The 22849-nt window shown below is 43.6% G+C and overlaps 1 protein-coding gene across 1 annotated transcript in view; it reads right to left on the reverse strand.

Moving 5' to 3' along the window:
- Positions 1-22849, reverse strand: part of LOC138493214 (phospholipid scramblase 1-like) — a 562563-nt gene that overhangs the window by 84988 nt on the left and 454726 nt on the right. The window contains exon 7 of the mRNA XM_069620366.1: positions 2108-2269. Coding sequence (XP_069476467.1) covers positions 2108-2269 — 162 coding nt within the window. The remainder of the gene's footprint in view (positions 1-2107; positions 2270-22849) is intronic.

Raw genomic sequence — 22849 nt, forward strand, 5'->3', positions numbered from 1 at the left:
AATATGGTACAACATAACCAGGGGTGGACTATTGGGAACTCTGGGGAGTTCCTGGTAGGCCTCTGCACCCTGGGCCTATTTTGTGTGGTGTTTCCAAATGTTGCCATAGGAAAAGGGTGGGGACTGTTGAAAATGTGTAATTTGGGGCCACTATGAACATTATTTCCAGGTCTCTTTTGGTTCCCAGTCCAGCACTGAACATAACTCAACTAGTAAACCACTGATTAAAAGCAAAGCTGTGCCCTTACTGGCCGTGAAAAATCCATTTTGAGGGAAGAAAAAAAATCTACGGCCGCAGGGTCTGGTGACATGGCTTTTGGTATCGACAGGCTCCCTCTGAAATGGCGGGCTGGATACCTGCGCACTTCATTTAACCATGGAGTTGTAGAAAAGGCTTTGCTAGTTGTCATGCGACTTACGAAAAGGATTTGTATTCTGGCCGAGCGTCGTACCCCCTAATTCCCTTATTGGATCCTTGCCAAGCGTGTTGCTACATTTCTACTAAAGCACCTAGAAGACTTGCGCTTTGAAAAGAAATATGTTTTCAGATTGTCTGAAAGGCGTTTAAAAAAATAGATTGGCTAATACTCTAATTTATGATACTACGTAATGCACAGGGAAGAAAGGCCAAACAATATATGCCAACTTCAACTATTTGTCGACAGCATTTGGATAGTAGATATATCTATGGTGTAAGCTAGGCGCCTATGGTATCAACCATCCCCTTTTACATCTCGTGCAAGGACTTAATTTGCATAATTGGACGGTAGCTCCTATAGGGAAGGGCACACGCCAGTTCAGGAAAGATTATAACAGGGCTGCATACTGGCACCCTTCCTATGAAATGCATTGTTCGCCAACCTGCCAGATTGGTTGACTCTTATTCATGAGGAACCCCTATTTTGAAATCATTTATGGTGACGGCATTACTTGTCTTCCAAACACCAATGGCCTTGCAAAATCGACTTAATATGTTACAAGGCAATGGTGTTTGGAAGAAACACAAAGGGAGGTGGTATATATATATACAATTGAACCAGCAGAGATGGTGACAACATTTAGGTACTTGGGCTTGTATTTTTTCCACCAATAGCTGCTGGGATAAGTTAGTAACCAATCAGATTTACCACTAGGGCTCATTACGGGTTTGGTGATCTTTTCCATGGCAATACTGCCAAATTTAAATACTCTTACATGCGGTAAATCTGCCAGATTATGAGTGGCAGGTTGGTGGTGCTGATTCCCATTAATGGAATACCAGTGTCCTTATTGGGCATTTTAAGCATTTACTGCAGACGGTAATTCTGCCCACGGTAAATCTTCCATTTCTGGAGCCAAGGTTGAGGAAAACCCTTCAGCAAAGTGCTGGAGGGTTTCCACTTCTCCTTGAAGTCAAAATTTGGCAGTACGTTAAATGTAATGGCAATTACTTCATAAACACTTTCCAACCTCATGGGAGCTCATTTTGCTCGAGGCGTAACGTGAAGTCAATGCGTAATGCGTAAACGTCATGCGTAAGACTTTTTTACCAATTGAATTCACGTTACCCCTTATTTTCATGCATTTGTATGGGAGAGGCTAATCATAAATTGCGATTCTGCCTCCCCTTCCTCTCTGTTATTCAACTGCTCCAGCATTTATGCCAGCATGAAACTTTCATGCTGTTGCAAATGCTGTGGAGTCCCATGAAATCTGCCTGCGTTTTACACCATCCAAAAGTGAGCGAATTCCATCATTTCAAACGCGGCCTGCCACGAGTACATTGCAGGCATCTTGCAGGCATCGTTTACTCATGCTGTATAGTGGGTGTCATACCTTTTTGCACTACACTTTTGCACTCTCTGCACAGATTGAAAATTATGCAAAGAGGACCTGCGTACGTCAGGGTGAACATGTAACAGGTCCCCTAAACGCAGATTAAGGGGAACTCGAAAAAGAGCCCCATAGTGAGGCGCAATGTCAGCTGAAAGGATTTAATCAAGAAAAATATCAACTCAAAGTGTAAGCATCCACAATTTACAATGAACTCTGTTCACTGGCTCACTTACTTGCCATTGTTTATGACACATCAATCCATGAGGAAAGTTTTTTTACATGAAAAACTTACTAATAGAAAACAGGTACCGATCAGGATAGCTTTCATTTTGACATCAAGGTCTAAGGGGAATTGCATCCCAAAGGAGTCAGAATCGAGCAACATCTCCTTCGCTAATCCACCATAGCGTTTGGAAATATTTCCAATGGTGTAACCACTACTGTACGTTTTGACCTGTAATTAAATAATACATGGCATTAGAAGGAAATCAAAACCACATAGTTCAATTTGTGGTATTTGACTAAACATTTAAATGACTTGATGAAAAGAAAAATGTACTTCAGACAAGAAGGAACTAAGCAAATGCCATGACCAACATTTCAGGGTTACTTTGTCTACATTATTATACAGAAATGACTTCCTTTTATTCAATATTTCCTTCAGTTATTTTGGAGTTTTCTTATTTGTTAGAGACTGGGCTTCAGGGAACATCCACCACACAACAAATGTAGTAAAATGATTTTTCCAGGATAATATTATTTAGTGAAAGGACAAACCTGCGATTTCAGAGCAGGTTTCCTGGTGGCCCTGTTCGCAATTTGACAACAGCCCCCATCACCTCCAATCCCAGCTTTAGTTTTAAACCAATGTAAAGAGGTGGGGAAGCTAGAGAATTATTAGAGCTGGGCTCATCTGGCCTTCTGCCTCTCCTCCCCACAACAGAGTGCCCTTAATTGGCACACTGACTACTCAGCATTCCACAACATAAAACCGGTGGCATCCTGCCTCCTCAGCAATACACATTATTCAAATGTTTACAAATTGTTAAGCTTATTATATATGTAGTGCCTCTAATAGATTATAAACCCATAGGGAAAATAAGGCACTTTCAGAATCACATGATGTGTAAAGTGTGGAATTAAGCACTGGTTTCCTGGTCACACAGTTTACAATTTATGTAGCGGAGTAGTCTTCATCTTCTCCTATTTCACCTTCAGTGTTAGAATCAATACAACACTTTCTGCAATGGTGTTATTCAAAGGCTAAACTAGTCCCCTTTTCAAGAAACATGCCTTTCACAATGTTCCAACAGTCTGGCTTTTAAAGTATCATGTCACATGATGAGGCAACATGACAAAATATAAGAGAAATCCTGTTTGAAACGTACATTAAAAAAGCAATTATGAATCACTTAATCTGAAAAAATGATGGTGCTGAGCACGTCCCATAATTGGGTGCGGTGGCATGCAGGTAAGACACAGATCTCAGCAAGCGTCACTCAATCTGCTGAGCTACCCTTCCCAGATTTGTGTATGTGCTTTATTTACTCTATTTTCCTTGCCATTCAACTGCCAATGTCCTTTCCCTGCCCCTACTCCTCAATGCCCTTCACCCCTTTGTTTACAATTAACTTTATAACCTCAGTTTTCCTTTTGCTACATCCCTCAGACACTCCAGAATATTGTGGCACCCGTAACCCTTAACGCAATCTATTCCTATATACCTCTCTTGCCCCCTTCCCTTGCCTATATTGTTCACTCACAAACTCCTTCCCACTGATCCACTTCAACTGCTCTTCACACCGAGTGCATTCTTTAGTCCTCGCCACCTTCCGTTGCCCTGGCTCACATGCAGACGGTAGACAATCGTAGTTCCCCATCCAGCCTCTGCCAGACATGTAAAGGGGCTGTGATGGTGTTCTTGCTGGAAATTGTGGCAAATTGTTGTTGGTTTATCAAAACGTTTACAAAAAAGAAACCAAACACAATAATAAAAGGAACTTCACTATCCATAAAACAATGTAGAAATATCAGACATTGACAATTTGTATTACAATTAAAAAGATTTCTACATTACTAATGTCATATAACCATGATGAAAGGAAAGTAAAGGAAAAGAAATACAAAAATTATCAAATAAGACTTTTAAAACAAGAAAGCCAAACATGTATCACTGAATTTTGCACACATTAACAAGTTAAGATTGTTCTCTATGAATTGGTATCTCCCATGACTTAACAAATGCGGCAACCGCCACGCCTTCAGCTGTCGATTTGGCGTTAAGCATTATTTTCCCCAATTCAATCAAATAAACTTTGTCATTAACCCCCATCATTTTATGAAATTAAGAGGACAGGGTAATCCATAAACAGATGTTTAATGCTCTCTGCAACCTTGGTATCTTTACAATGTATACACTCTGATTCCAGAGGGTCAATGGCACCCCTACTTATTAAAATCTGCTTGGTGTGAAACAAGTTCCACCAAAGTTGTAATATCATAGATCAGTAGTATCTAATAGGAAAGAATAAAAAAAGAGAGGGGGCAACAGCACTGCTGCGCTTGTGTTCATGAGACAAGTGTTGCAAAGAAGCAAAACCATGCAATATGTCGGTCGTTTTTATCCAGTCTTGATCACATAAAGCCATTTTCACTTTACCGGGCATACGTTGGAGAAATCCCACATCTAAATTTAGATCAAGAAGTATTGCTTTACAATTGGTTTTCAACCTGGGCAGAAATCCACCAGAACCTGGTGCAAATTGTCGGTGGCAAATCTGAAGCGCTTCAAAGTAGAGAGTGCCTTGATCAGCTGTAAGAATGTTATGATACAGGAGCAAGAACTGCCATTGGACATGGACTTTGAGCAAAACTAGCCCTAATTCAAATTGCATGGCTGCTACAGGTACCCCATTCGGAACTCGCAACACTTGTCTCCAAATCTTACCTTCTATAATATTTAGCCAATGTTGGGATTTATTTGGCCATAACTCCAACCCGTGTATTAGCTTTGGAATTACCTTTGCCTCGTAAAATTGGAGGGTTGCTTTAATGAAACAACTTCCATATCTCCTGTCAATGAGACTTAGTTGATTTGTTAGATTTTTAGTTTACCAAATTACTAAGCTCTGAGTAGCTCCAAAGCTGGTTTCTGAGGAAAAGTGAAAGCAAAAGCTGGAGACAACTTCCAGTTCTTTTGATTGAAGTAACCTTTTACTGTAGTTGTGCTTTCTTCCTCTAGAGAGCACCAGTATTTTTGTCTTTTGTGAATTCATCACCAACTCATTCTCCTTTGCGTAGTTAGTGAATGCTAACAGTCTACGCATCCCGATCTTTGCTCGATCAAATAGCAAAAAATCATCAGTGTGGGAAATCCATGAGGTTTTTATACTACCAAATTTAGGGGGAATTAATGCAGCCGTGTCATGAGACTCACCAATGTCAGACACATATAAATTAAAAAGACAGGCAGCTAAAATGCAAACCTGTCTTAGGCCTTGACGTGTATCAACTCTACGTGACGGGTGTTCAGCTTGATTTAATTGAAAGCAAACACCTGTATTAGAGTATAGACAAATTATTAGTATCAAGAGGCCTACAGATATGCCCCATTTGGCTAATTTGGACCACAGCCGGTTGTGATCGACCTCGTTGAATGCCACAGAGAGGTCTACTGACGTGACATAAGTTATTTTATGAGGGGAGCTCCAGGCAGATTCTTGTAGTTCGCGCAAAACCACACCACTAATATTAGTGGAGTGGCGGCGCCAAAAGCCTGTTTGAAAGCGATTCAGTCTACCCATCTCCTCTGCCAATCTTTCCAAATGACCTAAGAGGAAACCGGCAAAAATCTTACTCTCTACATCTAGAAGAGCGATCGGTCTATAGTTCGTTGAATCAGACCTCCCACCCTTCTTATAGATGGAAACTACACGTGACAGGTTCCAAGATTTAGGGATCACTACTTTATCGATAATGCTTGCAAAAAGGATCGATAATATGGTAGACCATACACATGGATCCTTTTTCAAAAGATCTATAGAAAGGCCATTTGGGCCAGGGGCCCCAGAGGATTTAGCTCTCTTAATCAGTTCTGTAATTCCGTCTGGCTCTGGTTTGTAATGGAGAGGCCAAGCCGACTGGTAGATGACCTTGCACCTCATTATTGGTTGTCATTAGAAGATTATTGGCGGAGTATAGAGTAGTAAAGTAAGATACCCAGCAAGACTCAGAGACAGCATTTACTTGGGAGAGATATGATATGATATGGCATTTATAACGCGCCTATACGAGAGATTGGGAATTGGTCATTGCATTAACAGTTTCCCAAAAAAGGCGAGAATCTTTTTCGACCAATATTGTTAACATGAATTCAGCATCTTTTTGTAATGAAGCTGCTTTGTTTCTTTTGCCAAAATGTCTATATTCCTGCTTTATTGTTTTTAGGTTGCAAATCTTAACTGCATTTTCACCCAAGGACTTCTCTTCCAACCTAATCGCTCTGCTAACTGCTTGTTTTTTTATGACAAGTTGTTCATTGTACTAGTGTAGATGTCTGCCGGGTTTGTCTCTAATTTACCTTGGACTACCTGGCACTATTTCAGACAGAAATAGCAATACATTCTCTGCATAATTCTCAACTTCAAAGCAAGCGAGTTTACTTTCATATGATGATTTTTGCAGAAAGCTCATGAGTTCTTTATTTAATTTCATTGAAGTTCTATGAGACCATCTTACTCTTTGCCTCTGTTATTAGTTATCAAATTAACAGGACCATTGGTATTGACCCTAGCATAGGGCACAATGAAATGGGTCATTACCATATTATGGTCGCTCCATACGTTTTCTATGACTAAAAAAACGAAACAAACATTTATTAGCGATCTATCAACAAATATGTAATCCAAAGTTGTATAACTTATCCCTCTATGCCATGTTGTTACCCTTTTGCCTGTCAGAGGGTCTACGTCACGTCATGAACCATAAACAAATCTATGCCTCGCCTAGTAAGGGCCCAATTCAGGCCTGCTGAAGCCTTGGCACCCGCTTAGGGAGTAAATCAGCTTTAACTCTGCAAAATTCACCACCAGGAAGAGTATTCGGACAATCAGCATTTAAGTGACCAGCAACTAGGATGGAAGCCCATATTTGCCGTTTTCCATCGCAGTATGCAACTATCTAGATTCTTTAGAAAGTCATCCAGGTCAGCTATGTCTTTGTGCCAATAGATGTTAACTAAAAGTATCGGGGCATACAATACACCAAGATTCATCTCAACAGCTAGAATCCCAAACAACGTGTTTGCGACTTTAGTAACCTTCAAACCATGCCCAGTTCGAATAGCAATGATTAGACCACCCGAAGTTCTACCTGGGCCAACTGTTGTAGCAGCTTGGTGAAAAAGCTCATAGCCATCTATTTGAGGGCAGCTAACTAGCCAGGTTTCTTGAAAAAAAATTAGCGTATTAGCATTCAGATAAGACCAAGCCTCAACATTCTCATAGAAATGTACAAACCCTTGAGTGTTGCAACTAACAAATTTGATGGAAAGGGTTTCAGTGTCAACCGCTTGCCGCCCTTCATTATCTATGTTTTCTAGCCCATTATGCTGGGGGTTGGGGGGATCAAAATTGACTCGTTTTTAGGCTGTTCTATCACCACTTATCCACGTTCTATCATTCTTAACCCCCAATCTTACATTGCAGGAGCTTAATTTTAGTATATATTTAGTATTCTTAAAGAACTGGAGGCTCCATGTCCTCTACCCGGTCAGGTTGTCAAAGACTCGAAGTGGTTTAATGATATTCAAGAGGCTTTCTTGGATACATTGAAAAAAATGCCGGCAAACATCTGCTGAAAAAACAGAGTGAGTCCTGCAGACCCTAATGACACTGTAGGGCATGCAATGCCCAAGACTTTTTTCGGAGATTGCTTTTCAGCCTATCTCTGAGCAGCATCTTGCTGATATCCTTTGTAAATTAACCTACTGATTGCAAGTGTAATATCTGCCCGGCTATTACGTCAAAAGCCTGTAAACCACATCTGGTTCCCCTCCTAACAAAATTAGTTAATGCGTCTTTCAGGGAAAACTTTGTCCCTAGTTCCATAAAACAAGCCCGGATCTCACCATTAATTTAAAAAAAAAAACTCTCTTAACCCTGGCATGGCAAGCAACTATCGGCCCATTACGAATGTGCCTTATCTGTTAAGGATCTTAGATAAAGTAGCACATCTACATATTGGAGGTCATTACGACCCAGGTGGTAAGGGTTAACGCCGTCGTTAACCCTTAACGCCTGATTCCAATTTTAACAGCTGCTTTTAGCAGGCGTTAAAATCCATGGCGCTAAACCGCCTTGGTGCTAATTACGGCACTGTAATTTACAGTGCCGTAATTAGCACCTTCCCCACTCCCATTATGCCCTATTGGGCAAAAATGGGAATGGGGAAGGGTAAATGGGAAATGGGGATTTTCCGCCCCACTCACCTTGGAATGGGGCAGTAAATCCGCCATCGACCATGGTGTAAACGTAGTTTACACCATGGTGGTAAAGTTGGTGTACTTACCGCCTGGGTCGTAATGACCTCCATTGAATCTTTTCTAGTTGAACATGACATCTTGGGGCCCAAACAATCAGGCTTCAGAAGAGCTAATAGTATGGAGTCTACTCTTCTCGAGCTCAAGACCAATATATTGCAGTCTATGGCAGAGGGCAAGACCACCATGCTTATGCTCCTCGATCTCTCTGCCGCTTTTGATCTTGTGGATCACTCTATTTTCTGAGTTCCGGATTATGCAGATTGCAATATTGTCACTCAGCACAAGGTGAAGACATTTGTGGTAATTTTTGATCAAGAACTGTCTCTGAAAAGTCAGGTTAATGGTCTTGTGTCTAGTACTTGTTACCATATGAAACTCTTGGCTCAGCTACAGTCCTTTCTCTCACCAGCTAATTTTGTCATAGTTGCACGGGCTATTATAGGAGCCAAATTGGATTATTGTTCCAGTCTTCTGCTTGAAATTTCCAAACATGACATGACCCGTTTACAAGTGATTCAAAATAACGCAGTACGTATTGTGGCAGGTTTGCAAAGGAGAGAACACGTCATGGCTGCTAGGAGAGCCTCACACTGGCTCCCTATTTGCAAACGAATCACCTATCGCGTTATGTCTATCAAGCACAATTGCCCAAGCTCCCAAGTATTTGCCCAGCCACATTTCGCACCTAGCAGCTCGTAGAGTTCTGGGATCTAACAATACCTGCCTTTTTGAAACCCCAAGATCTCATCTTACTTTCCGTATGCTGCTCCACGGATGTGGAATGCCCTTCCTTTCGATCTCAGATCATGTACTAGTCTACATCTTTTTAAACACAGGCTGAAAACCGTTTTATTTGAGTAAACCACTGGACTGCTCTAGCATGATCAATCTTCCATGATTATTTCTGATTCATGTTTTCTGTTGTATTGTCTTTGTTGGCACTCCTATGCCTCTGGGCTTTGTCTTGCGCGTGGTATAAATAAAAATAAATAAAATGTGTGTGCAGAATCATCTATTTTATTTTGTGAACACTTTAGCTCATTACAACTTTCGACACTGAATCCCAATTCTTCAAATCTGACTTTTTCAGCTAGAACTAAACCCATGCCTAAACGTGAAAAGAAATGGATAACACCCATCTGATTGTGATTGATTGGGAAAATTGATTCCTTCAAAAGGAGGAAATTGAGCATAACGTAGGAATTTCTACAAAAATGGTTAATACATTCGATGTATTTAAGCAAACTTGCATGTCTCCAGGACGTTGACAAGTCATGTACAGATTTTTTATATCTTTTTTGACTTGTTGAGGAAGCGGATGAGCAGGTCGCAGAGGAGGAGAATTATCAGTTGATGATGCCGTGGCTCCTTCATGGAGATAAGAGCGAATCAGTAAGAGAAGAAAGAGACATATCAGTGGATGTTTCTCTAGGGTAGTAGTTAAGAGGTAAGTCTGCTCCTTTCGCTCCACGCAGCACACTACAGGTCAATAATACTTGCCTGTTGGGAGCACTAGGAGTCAGATTTCATTCTTGCTGGTGATAAGCCACCCGAATCGTTAAGCCCACAGATGTTCTGTTATCAGGAACTTCAGCCAGTCATGGTTCCTCAATCGGCAATGGCTATAAAGTGTCAACCATGGCCGAACAAGGCCAATTCAGCTGTCAAAAAGGTACTGCATACAGGGAGGTGGCCACCAGGGGGCGCGCGGATGTGGTCTGACTTCGCGTGAGCTCCGCCACTTTGGGTCCCTAAGAGGGATTGAGCCCCCACTTTAACGACCCCCCCAAGATTCTACGTTGGTGTGCTGCCAGCAGAGAGCCCCCCCCCCTGTTTGGTCGAAAACCCGATCGAAAACGACCCCTGCAAACCGGAGATATACGTCCATCAAAAAGACGCCACACGTAACGGCTCCGCGGCCTGCTCGCAAGGAACTGCGCAACAGTCGGAAGCGGACCCTAGGCCTGCCGAACGAAGGACGCCTGAAAGACCTAGAACCCTGACCACAGAATTCGCACTCCCGGCGACGTCCCGCGCCACAAAAGGAGCGGGACAGCCTCGATCGAGTCAGCAGAGTTTCCGAAGAGCGAGACCGGGCTAGGCTAGGCCCTGGAACAGCGCTGAGCGGGGAGACGGTAGGCCTGCCCATCCCATATATCCCGTGAACAATGGCGGCATCACCACGCAGCAGCGGCTCGGACCCCTCGGACCCCTTGCGCCCTAAATGTTTCGCTTGCACAAGAAGAAATCACCCCCATACGCATTACTGAACCCGCACCCTGGGCATATCAGCAAACGCCTAACGTACGGAGAACACCGATGTCGTAGTGCAGAGGGTAGGGCCCCCGATCCAGGGGCATGTGCCTCCTCTGACCCCGACTCCGTCTCCCCATCGAACAGCATTGGTGATACTAAGGAACTTTGGGAGAACCAATGGACATTATGGAGAAACTAGCCACATTCTCCTACGTCTCGACTTCTGCCGAAAACTGTGCCCATACCATGGCGAACCCAAATCCCTCGGAGAGTGAATCAGCAGCTACCAAAGGGGGCATTGCCGCCTTGCTGGGCGAAATAAAGAATATGGGTGCCAGCATTGGCTCCAAAATTGACAAGATTACCCAACGTTTAGATACATTGGAGGGGAGGCTCGAAGGGGTCGAGAACAATCAAGCGTCCATAGACACTCTTGAAGCGCAACTCGACCAACGGATGACCGAACTGGAGCAACGAGAGGAGAGCTTCAAATTCAAGCTTGATGACTTGGAAAACCGAGAGAGGCGGAATAATCTGTGGATTTTCGGAATCCCGGAACGAGAAGGGGAAACGGAGAGCGATCTGAAGAATACCCTGCACGACATCATCAAACTCTTAGTTGCCGACGATGCAGTTGATGAACCTAAGACGGAGAGGATACACAGAGCAGGAGGGCCCCCAGGCAGACCGAGATCTGTCCTCGCTCGATTCCACCGCTTTCAGGACAAAACACGGATCCTCGAGAAAGCAAGAGGTAGCGACTCAATTACCCTCCAAGGATCCGTATCTCGATATACCAGGACCTATCATCCATGACCCTGCCACTCCAACGCACGTGCGGGCCTATCACCAAACATCTGAAAGAAAAGAACATAAGATACAGGTGGGGGTACCCCTTCTCTCTGTCCTTTGAATATAACAGAAACAAAATCAAGCTGAGCTCAGAAGGGGAGATCAAGGCGTACATCTCCGAACTCCTTGGATCAAGCGCAGAGGAACATGATCGGGGAGACCCACGCTACGAAGAAAGAGGATGGCGTATACAGGGCCCCAGAAGGAAATGTGTCAAGGGATCAAGGAAAGTTCGGAGAGGTAATACCCCCCCAGGGGGGGAGAACTGATTAACTACAACACTGGTAAGACGACATATACTTTAATACACATGTCCATGGCCTGAACTTTGTAAGGATATCTAGGGTCAAAAAAGATCCAGACCTTGTACACAAAGATGGGGGGTGAAGGGGGGCTCAATCAAGATTATGATGTTATAGTAGTCTTGGGGACCCGAGGCGACGGTCCCTAAAGGTGGTTCGATGCGTGACCAGCGTTTTCACCTGGGTCCGCACGGACGCCGTCAATGTGGGAAGGGTGGAGGGTGTGGGGGCTGGGCAGACAAGAAATCTACAGAGGATGAAGCAATACCGGCAACACGAAGGATCACTCAAGACGACGTGAGTCCCTATGACCAATATACATACTTGACATGGGTCTCGAATCCACAACCGAAATACTGTAATAATGGCACCAATTGAAGAGCAGAAGGGTAGGGAGTACCTAAGGATAGGAACACTTAACGTGAAAGGCCTCAACTCGCCGACCAAGAGATCACTAGTGGCGAGGGAATTCCGTAGATCTCAAATAGACATTCTCCTTCTACAAGAGACAAAGTTTGCCAAGGGGGAGGAGAGAGGAATACTTGGAAAAAGAGGGGGAAAGGAATTCTGGGGCTCGGGTCCACTCAGGAAAGGCGGAGTCGGAATCCTGATCAAGAAAGGAATTAACTTCGAAGTGGAAAAGACCTGGTCTGATGTAAGCGGGCGGGCTCTCCTGATATCTGGGACAATCGCAAAGGTCAAAGTAACAGTTGCAGTAATATACTCTCCCAATGCAGGACAAGCCAAGTTCCTAGAAAAGACAATACCCAAAATAATGTTGGAAGCATCCGGCCAGGTTGTTTTTGGAGGAGACTTTAACCAGTGGGCAGACCCGACCAAAGACTGGGAACCGGGCAACCCCGAGATAAGAAGCCAAATGAGATGTGAACGCACTGGACGTTCAGACATAATGGAGATATATGATCTACAAGATGTGTGGAGAATTAAACATCCTGATGAAAGGGTTAACACATTTTACTCCAATCCGCACAAAACATACACCAGGATTGATTACCTGTACCTCACCAAGGACCTCCTTGACACCACAACGCTATCAGAAATAATTCCGATAACATGGTCGGACCATGACATGGTCCTGGTAGATATAAGATGGGCAGACTTACCTGTTTTAGGAGGGAAGTGGCGCTGTAATGAAAGCCTGCTGAAAGATGCAGTATTTAAAGTTGAAATGGCAACTGAAATCGAGGAATACTTCAAACTAAACAACAATGGAGAAGTCTCCAAGCAGATAGTATGGGAGGCGGTAAAAGCCACCTGGAGAGGCATCCTGATACGAGAAGGATCTACCAAAAAAAGAGATAGAAAGATCATTGAGCACAGACTTAGGTCCGAAATATGCCAACTGGAGAGCGAGAACAGAGAACACCTGGGCACGGACTGCGACAACATCAACAATGCACAACGTAAAAGGGAAGAGCTAAAACTATTGGAGCACGAACAAATAGCACGCAAACTCTGATTCCTCAAACAGAAATTCTATGAGAAGGGGGACAAGGCCAACACACTATTGGCAGCCACACTCAGAGAACAAAGGGCAGAACGGAAAGTCAAAGAGATAATTGAAGATAACCCTACGACCCCCCAACCCCCCACACAATCCCAGAGAGTTTGGCAACTTTTACGAGGCGTTGTACACCTCCGAAGTGACTCCAGGGGAATCAGGTACAGAACACTATCTCTCCCAGATAGATATGCCCAAAATCTCGTATCCCGAAACTGATCTCTTAGAATCCCCGATATACGAACCTGAGGTCCAAGAGGCAATTAAAAGACTAACTATAGGTAAATCCCCCAGAGAGGACGGTTATACCGCTGGGTTTTATAAAACCTTCAGCAACCAACTGACACCATTCCTGACAGAGCCCTTTAACGAGATATTAGAAACAGGGACGGCCCCTGACTCCTTTACGAAGGCGCTAATAACAGTGATCCCAAAGGAGGGAAGGAACCCCAAACTTTGTGCTTCATACCGCCCAATTTCATTGCTCAACTTGGATGCAAAAATTTACACCAGGGTCCTAGCCGCTCGTTTAGAAGCACTGATCCCTCACCTCATACACAATGACCAAGTCGGATTTATACTGGGTAGGCTAGGGGCTGACACCATGCGTAAAACTCTTCATCTCATCCATGCATCACCATACCTACCAAGTGACCCTGCCCTACTGTCAATAGATGCAGAAAAGGCGTTTGATAGAGTGGAGTGGGAATTCTTGAGAGCAGTCCTTCGCAAGGTGGGGATAGGGCCGAGATTTAGGAAAGGGATACAAGCAGTATAAACATCCCCAACGGCATCTATCTCTGTTAATGGGGAATACTCCAGATGGTTTGGCATGGGACGTGGTACTAGACAGGGGTGCCCCCTCTCAGCTATACTTTTTGCCCTCTCCCTACAACCCCTGGCCCAAAAGATACGATCCGACTCCAGAATAGAAGGCATGCGATTGGGAACAAAAGAATATAAGATAACACTTTATGCTGATGACATACTTCTACACATTACCAACCCCTCTGTATCTGTCCCTCATGCTCTCCAACTATTAGAAGAATATGGTAAACTCTCCGGGTTTAAGGTGAACAAGACTAAATCAATATTGTTCCCTTTGCAAGGAACAAAAGAGGAAAACGAAACCAAGTTCTTGCCCTTAGGCCTCAAACTCGAACACTCTGCCTTTAAATATTTAGGCATCCAGATCACTAAAAACATAAAGGACCTATACGAAGCCAACTTCCCTCCCCTCCTCCAGAGCTTCTCGGCCGATCTGAACAGGTGGGACAAACTCACAATTTCGTGGTTAGGGCGGATTAACGCCATTAAAATGGTATGCCTCCCCCGATTCCTGTACCCTTTCCAGATGCTACCTATCGAGATACCAAATGCGTTTTTTGACGAAGCTAAGAAACTTATGCTTAGGTTCCTTTGGCAGGGAAAAAAGGCGAGGATTGCATTCAATACTCTGACGCTTTCCAAAGACAAAGGAGGGGCAGGTCTCCCCAACCTGCGAACATACTCCAAAGCCTCACAACTACGCATCCTTATCCCACACTTACGTTAACACAACCATCTACAATAGGTCCACATGGACAACCATTACTTCTTGCCGGCCACTGTGTCAGAATGGCTATGGACCTCTCACAAAAGGATACAATGGAAAATTAAGGGCCACCCAATATTGAGTACCATCTGGAACATCTGGCAACCAAGCAAAGCAATGAACAAGATCACCACCTGGCCGTCCCCACTTAGCCACTTATGGTCCCCTGGCATAAACGATCACATACCCGAGGTAGGGAGATTCCAATCCTGGTACGAGGCGGGACTCGAAAGGGTAGGGCAACTCCAGCAGAAGGACAAATTCACTACTCTCCCAGACCTAACAGATGCCTAGGGATAGGCCCACTGTCCACCTTCCAATAAATCCATATAAAAGGAGTCCTCACAAAATCCACATGGAAAGAAAAACTGCAGAGAGAACTCACACCATTCGAACAACTCTTGGATTCAAAGTCTGAAATGAAGGGTTTCATATCGGCTATGTACAAGGAACTCATCGAAGCAGGCACCGGGTCCACGGAACATCTTAGAAGCAGATGGGGGAGAGATTTAGGAGAGGAGATAGACCCAGAACAATGGGAAATGATATGCAAAAACGCATCCAAGACGTTCTTATCCAGCCAATATAAATCACACGCCATCAAACTCCTACATAGATGGCAATACGACCCACTCAAATTGTCCAAGATGTTTCAGACTCTGAGCCCGAAATGTTGGCGAGAATGTGGAAAAACTGCCGACTACTGACACATGTGGTGGAGCTGCCCACGCATTAGAGTATTCTGGGAGGAAGTCCTGGCATGGATTAAGGACATAGATGGCATACAGAGAGACGCTGATCCACGTTTGGTTCTCTTCGGAATGGAAAAAAAACGAGGACGAATGGACTAGACTTAGGGGTCTTGCCCCACACTTATTATTAGCAGCCCGTGCGCTGCTAGTAACGAAATGGAAATCCAAAAAGGTTCCAAGTAACATTTATACAATGGAATTGATCACGGCTTCCCTGCATAACAAAGCACCGCAATGCGAGACCTTATGGTCGGAGTTTCGAATCACACACCTCTCTGAGACGATGGACTCACAACCTGAAGACACTACGTGATCTTAAATAAATCAAGAATCCCAAAACATTCAATGCAAGCCAGCTAAGACCCATGAATCAAGGAAACCTCATAATAGTGAACCGAACATTACCCGCTATGAACATGTCAACAGAGAAAAGATGCTGCAATGATGTCTGCCCAACCACGGGGAGGGACGGGGGGGTATGGAGAATGTTATTCTGATTGTTACTACTAGAGATCCGAAACGAACGCAAGGACGATCAACTGTATAATGAGACTCTAGTTTTATTCTTTTGATGTAACCACATGCTAACAGAGTTGTAAGAAGTTGTAAGAAGTGAAACGCTTGAATCTTTTGTTCTTTTTTTTGTTTTTCTGTTTATTTTTGTTTCAAAATCAATAAAACCAAATTAAAAAAAAAAAGGTACTGCATATCAGTGTTAACGTTGACTAGGGAGGGACAGTCACCTTGCCCCGAGTCAATAGGCAGACAGGAGCCGCTAGGTATGCCACATCTCTCAGTTTTGCCAGCTGTCTCAGTAGTTTGACAGGGCCCACTCATGGAGGTAATAATAGTTGACCTCGAGGGTAGCTGGAATAAAGGATCCACTTTAGTGTTGGATGTCACGACAATTGTTGATTTCTCATCTTGTATCTGAGCTTTGCTTCCTAATTGCAAGCAAGATTGCGTGATGACTGACTTAGGGCATGACTCTGTTAGCATATCTGGATGCTGACAGAAACGGAATTGGGAAGGTCACAAGAACTTGTAGCCTTAGATTCCTGTGTTTGTGGGACAACCGCTTGACTCGATTCAACTGACGGTAACGTTGGAAGGTTTTCATTGGGTGGCATATTTGGTGAAATAGTCAAAGGTAAAGTTCCTTCAGCCAAGTTTGCAAGATTTATAGAAGTAGTGTCTCCTTTTCTCCAAAAAAAGATTGTGCAGTTGGTGGAACTTTCATTGACTTTTTAAAGGCTGTTTGTTTCTTAATTACGAGTTTAGCGGTCATGCGTCTGTGTTTAATTAATTTAGATCGCGACCCATTCCGTAAAAGTTAGAATTTATTTTCCTTCAGCATCCCTTTTCAAAAACAATGGCGAAGTTGGAATAACAACACCTTGATTTTGGCTTGTTGATTCAACCAAGATCACAGAATCATCCAGGATAATAGAATAAGGACCCTCTTCCTGCTTTTCTGGGAAGAGAATGGGAGAAAGCAACGGAAAAGGGCATAACATGTCACCCATTAGATCCAACTTCCGAGCAATCACGTCCAAGTAGTTCAAATGGTCCTTCACTTCCTTGTATATGTTGTTGTATGATGCGACAAAAGAGCAGAGTACCATATTCAGCGCTGAGACCATTGGAGAGGTCAGGCATAATCTATCATCCGGTTCCAGTAACGTATGGTGTAAGCCAGCTCCATCATTATAAAAGCTGCAAGGTTCAGATTCTGCTGCATCTTGAGTCCCATTGTTTGCCTCTAACAAGTTAATTAAGGCAGTTGGGGAATCAGGAGGGGAGCCATCTCAAGAAAGTGGTAGTGAAAGGATTGCCATTATTGGAAATGGCGCTGTGGCCAATGGTGCACTAGATAAATCACATACCATGGATTCAGCAAGATTTATCATGCTGAGATCATTCACATGGGAAGGATCAATCTCTTTGACATTTCTCAGATTTCAAAGGGTTTAATTTCAGTATTAGATAAAGATTTCTTGAAGAAATTAGTAAATGTATTCTGTCCCGTTGGTGATTTTTTATGGTCTTTTGTAGCATGGATTATTGGGGGCAGAGACCTCAATGGTTTTCTTTGAAAACCCCTTTGCAACTGAGGTGGCAGGGCATCATTGCCTAGATTGGTTAAGGGTTCAGCAACAATGGCATCTTCTTGCAAGGAAACACAATTAGATTTCAGTTTATAGTGATCTTTAAGAGAAGTCTGTCCCCTGTGTTAGCAGACAATTTCAGAGTCTAGTTTGGGCTTTCTTGTGGTATGCTTAGGGCCCCCCTGACTTCTCAGACCAGTCCGTGCCATAGATATTGTTGTATTTATCGCTGCAAAGTCACAAGGAGACCAGTACCTGATGAAGCAGGATTCGTTGGTCTCTGCTGTCAGCAGCTCTCAGCCTGCGGACAGCTGACCTCCTCACTTGTCAGCCACTTTGCGGTCGCTTTGTGGATTCCCACAGTATTTGTGGCAGAGCCCACCTGCAGGGAGCGGAGTCAGGTCAATGCAGGCTAACACTGGTAGCAACAAAGTCAGCAAGAGCAACAAAGTGGAACAGCAACCTCACCGTAGACCTCTTCACCTGTCAGCCACTTCGCTTTTATTGTGCTCCCAAGTTGCACTAACTTAAAGTCGGCTGCACACCGGAATTCTTGGAAACAGAATAGATTGTGAGGGGAGTCTGCCTGGGAGCTTGTGGCTGGGAGGGAGAACGGGTGACCTAGTATATTTGTGTTTATAAGGAAGGTGGTAGATTTGTGACTGTGTGATGTATATGTGGAAGGATGTATTTGTGTATGTCATTCAACTGTGCATCTATGTATGTCTCGATATTCGTGATGCTATAAAAAACGTATTATGATGAACTCCCCATTGATTAAGAAATTCACCACAACATGGGGGAGGCATTACAAGGTGAAACCGTGGACAAAGTCTAACAAGATATAGGCACTTATTTCGGTGGCAAAAATGATCACAATAAGCTGCTGAGGATCATAAATTGGGCCACAGCAGTGACAACATAATAGGCCTTGGTCAGAGTCTGTCACTGACATTTCTACATTGCCTGAGGGCATTATTAACATGAGTCTGTCACCTAGGATCTGCTCCTTCTCAGTCACTCGCTGTAAAGTCCCACATATGTGTGGGGGGCATACATGCACATTAGCAACATTGTTGAAATCAGCACGAGTGCTTCATCTACACAGAAGCCCAGTTGGCCGCGCACAACTTCATTCCTTCCAGGTAGGCTACATTCTGACTAATTTTCTCATAAATAAATGTATATATTTATATATGTTAACATAGTGCAGCTCTGGCTCAGGGACCAACAGTCCTGTCAGCCATTGGGGCAGTTGCCTCTTTGATCCCTTTCCCTGTCCACCCCTGGGAGCGAGAATGCTTTGTTCCTGTGGTAGATATCTGTGGTGAAAGTGGAAGACCACAGAACAGTTAAGTACAGGCTGATAAGACTGACATAATGGCCTTTCCAGGTCAGGTACAGTGGCATTTGTCTGACACTGCCACGTCCAAGTGGCTGGTTGGAGACCTTTTATGTTGGGAAATCTCACCAATTCCCCAAAGGTCAGTCTGCCTCATGGAGCTCAATGCGATAGGTAAAAGGTCTCCCTCTGTTTGTGATATATTAAGAGATCATTCATCTTCAGTGCAATTAGAAGGTGTCTCAAAATGCACATTTCTCGAAGTCAATACATCTGAGGAACTATGTTAGTGGTCAGAAAGAGCAAAGTGTGGCTGACTTTGTCCCAACCCTCCCCGCCTCTTAATAGGTGTTAGAAACCTCTACATTTCTGAATCAGAAAATACACCTCTGAGGTAAAGGAATGAGCAAATAGGGGTCTGTGCTTGTTTGGGACAAAAATAGAGAGGTAGTGACTCTGTATCTGTTATTAGTACCCAGCGCGGGTTTGTCAATCCCCCACACACAAACCGATTGGTTCGTTTGCGAGCCTTACCTGTTGGAAAGCCCGCTTATGCTTTTGCGTGTCCCTCATTTTTTTCAGGCCACCATGGAAAGGGAGAAGGGATTACGCATAGTCCCTTCTCCCTGTTCCATGGCGGCTATTTTTTTTGTTTACTTGTTTTGCAATTTACTTGAATGGCCGCCATGGAAGGGGAGAAGGGACTACATGTAGTCCCTTCTCCCCTTCCATGGTGGCCATTTTCTTGGGTTACTATGGCCGCCACGGAAAGACGAAACGCACTACGTTTTCTGACCGCAGCAACCATTTTTTCTACTTTCTTTTTTCTGGCTGCGAAACGCAACACGTCTCGCAGCCGGAAAAAAAAAAAACATTAGTAACCGAGTCTAACGGTACTAATGGCAATAAGTCCCTAGACTGCGGCCCATTTACGCATACGGTAATGCCCCCGGGGCCTTTGTTAACTATGGGCCCTGGGGCATTACCTTCGGCGGTAATGGCCCACAGTCGAGGGGCTTATTGCCTAAGTAGACAATGGGTGGAGAGTGAGAGATATCGAAAGAGTCATAGGGGCGAAGCTGAGGGAGATCAAGATAAAAGCTTCTTTTGATTGCTCGGCAAGCCATTTCAGGTCCCCTTTGTACTCTGGTGGGGTTCTCAGACACAGCATCTGGTTGTATATGATTTTGAAACAACAGCGAGTTAGCAGGCCTGAACTGGAAATGAAGTGTTGTGGTACTGTACAAAGACCATGGGCCGCACCCCTTATCCACGGTGCAGTGTTGGAAAGATGGCACCCTAGCATGTTCCCCCTGCTGCTGAATACAATTGAGGAGTGGGGGGTTTGGGCTGGAAGACTGGTGGCAGAGCAATATGGGGGTAGAGGTGGATCAGGCGGCAGTATTCTTCTTTGGATGTTGGAGACAGGCAGCAGATTAATCAGGGCCACTGTAACAGATACTTTTCCACTAAGGTGGACGAATTGGTCCAGGCTTCAAGGATATAATGCAACACATACAAGCATCCACATAAGGTAGATGAGGTGAAGAGGACAGCAACATCCATAGAATCCAGGAAAGAGATTGGGGCCAAAGATTGAAAGGATTTCTAGGAAAATGTGGTTGGATCTATGCCATTGTTTGCCACAAAAATAGAGAGAAGTGAGAACCGCTGAAGTGCAGGAGAAATGTGAGTGCTAGGCATTCTGAAGTTGAAGGATGAAACCGGTTTGTGTATCACAATTCATGTTCTGCTTAAAAAAATCATGCAATGAGAGATGATTCAGGGACTTTTCACAGTAATTTGGATGCAGTCTAGGAAGATGGGGAATTTGAGGTCAGAGAGGATAGGTACAGTAATAATTATTCTCTCTGGCCCAGAGCAGAGAAAATAATATTTAAGGAAGCTGGCTATGTCCAAGGAAATGAGGCTAGGGTTAAGCAGAAGAACTTGTTGGATTGCAGGAAAGAGCCATTGGATTTGGGGTGTAGCAGCATCAGATTGGTGCCCAGAGAAGCTGAATATAACCCTTCAAAGGAACCTATTTGTATTCTCTGATCCTAAAGCAGCTATTATGTTTTTCAATAAGGCCTGGTGGGAGGCTAAGCCCACAGATGGTTTAGGACGGTTGGAGAGATGATACATCGGGGCCATTCACGAAGGCTGGAATACCCTTGGATTGCATATTTCGTAATTGCCATGGGGTGGGTTTTTATGAAGCGGTTATCTGACTGAATTTGTTCAGTCACATAACCTGTTTCTTCATTAGCGCTCCTGACCTTGCTCTCTTGGTTTACTGCTCTCCCCTTTTTGGTTTTCACTTTTTTCTCCTTATATGTGTCTTCTTCCATACAATATTCTACCTTCTCAGTGGTATTTCATGGTTGATATAACTGCTTTGGTTCAATGTTTCTTCCTCACAAGTGTCTTTGGAAAGTGTAATGTTGTGCAAACAGTTCACTCATAAGATTTTAGAAAAAGAATGTGTAATAGATTCCTGCATCCTATGGTGTGGTCAGGTGGAGGAGTAAATAGAGAAGGATTGGAATAATGGGAAGGCAAAAGACTGCCCAACAGACAGGTGCTTTTAGGAAGCCCATAGGGCTGGGAAAAGTCACTCACTTTTCTAACTGAGCAGCATGTAATCAACTCTGCTGTACCCCTATTTGCCTCTGTCGGGAACCGGGCAATTAGTAAATCATACCTTTTGCCTATAGGCCAGATTATCTCTGAATACAAGGAATGGGAGATGAGAGTTTGAGGTTTGCAGGGTACAGAGGTCCATAAACCAATGCATCTACTATTGTGGCTTAACGGCAGGATGAGGAATGAGAGCTGAGAGGGCTCTGCATGAAGTAGGAAAATCCATATAGGTCTGCATTTTTAAGTGTGGTGGTGTGGCAGAGGGGCAAGCAGCAGTGGTCTGGCCTATCGAGAAATAGACTAATTCACAAGAGGTAGGTGTCTTTACAATGCTGTAGTTTTGGAGCAGAGTAAGTAACTTATCAGGTTTGATATTTCATTATCATGTATTATTTTGTTTGAAGGTACACTCATTTACCTGATGAAAACCATGAGAACCATGGCAGTTATTTCAGTAGGTATTGAAACATGTCAACATATTATGGTTATCTGAATCCCCAAAATGGGATATTGGATTTGATGTGGAAGACATAAAAGATGTAATTTTGAAGCTGAAGGGATCCAGAACCTTTCTTTTATTTGAGTTGTTAAAGAATATAATTGATTCAGCTTAAGTGTACCAGAAGTGGGGAGACTCTTTCCTGGTCGAAATATTTAAAAAGGAAAATTGGGTATACACAAGGAATTATTTCTTAATAGCATTGTGGGTGGCTCACGTGAAATATTTGTGTTGCTTCTCCTAATAGAGATGAAATGATGGGCTGTTAAACAAGATGTTTTGCCAGCAGAACAAACTGGTATTAGAATAGGCATGCCTACCATCATTCATAGCAAGTTTATTTTGACAATGTTGGTCAAAAAAGGCACATATGTGATGTTTTTGATATGTGAGTCTCTTTTGTATATTGCATTCCTGGATTTTACTGCAGGTTTCAATCCGGTGATTATGACTATGAGTCAAACTGCAGCATTGGGGAAATGATCAAGGCTTATTAAAGCGTAGAATCTTTTTGTATGCAGATAACATTGTCAAACTGAGAATGAGTGCACATAAGGCTCCTGTTTGAATCTCATTAAAGCATACAGAGGATAAAAGGAAGAGTGTTTGCTGTTCACATTTTT

The sequence above is a fragment of the Ambystoma mexicanum genome, chromosome 10 (genome assembly GCF_040938575.1).
Source record: "Ambystoma mexicanum isolate Mex_15411 chromosome 10, UKY_AmexF1_1, whole genome shotgun sequence".
NCBI classification, from domain to species: domain Eukaryota; kingdom Metazoa; phylum Chordata; class Amphibia; order Caudata; family Ambystomatidae; genus Ambystoma; species Ambystoma mexicanum.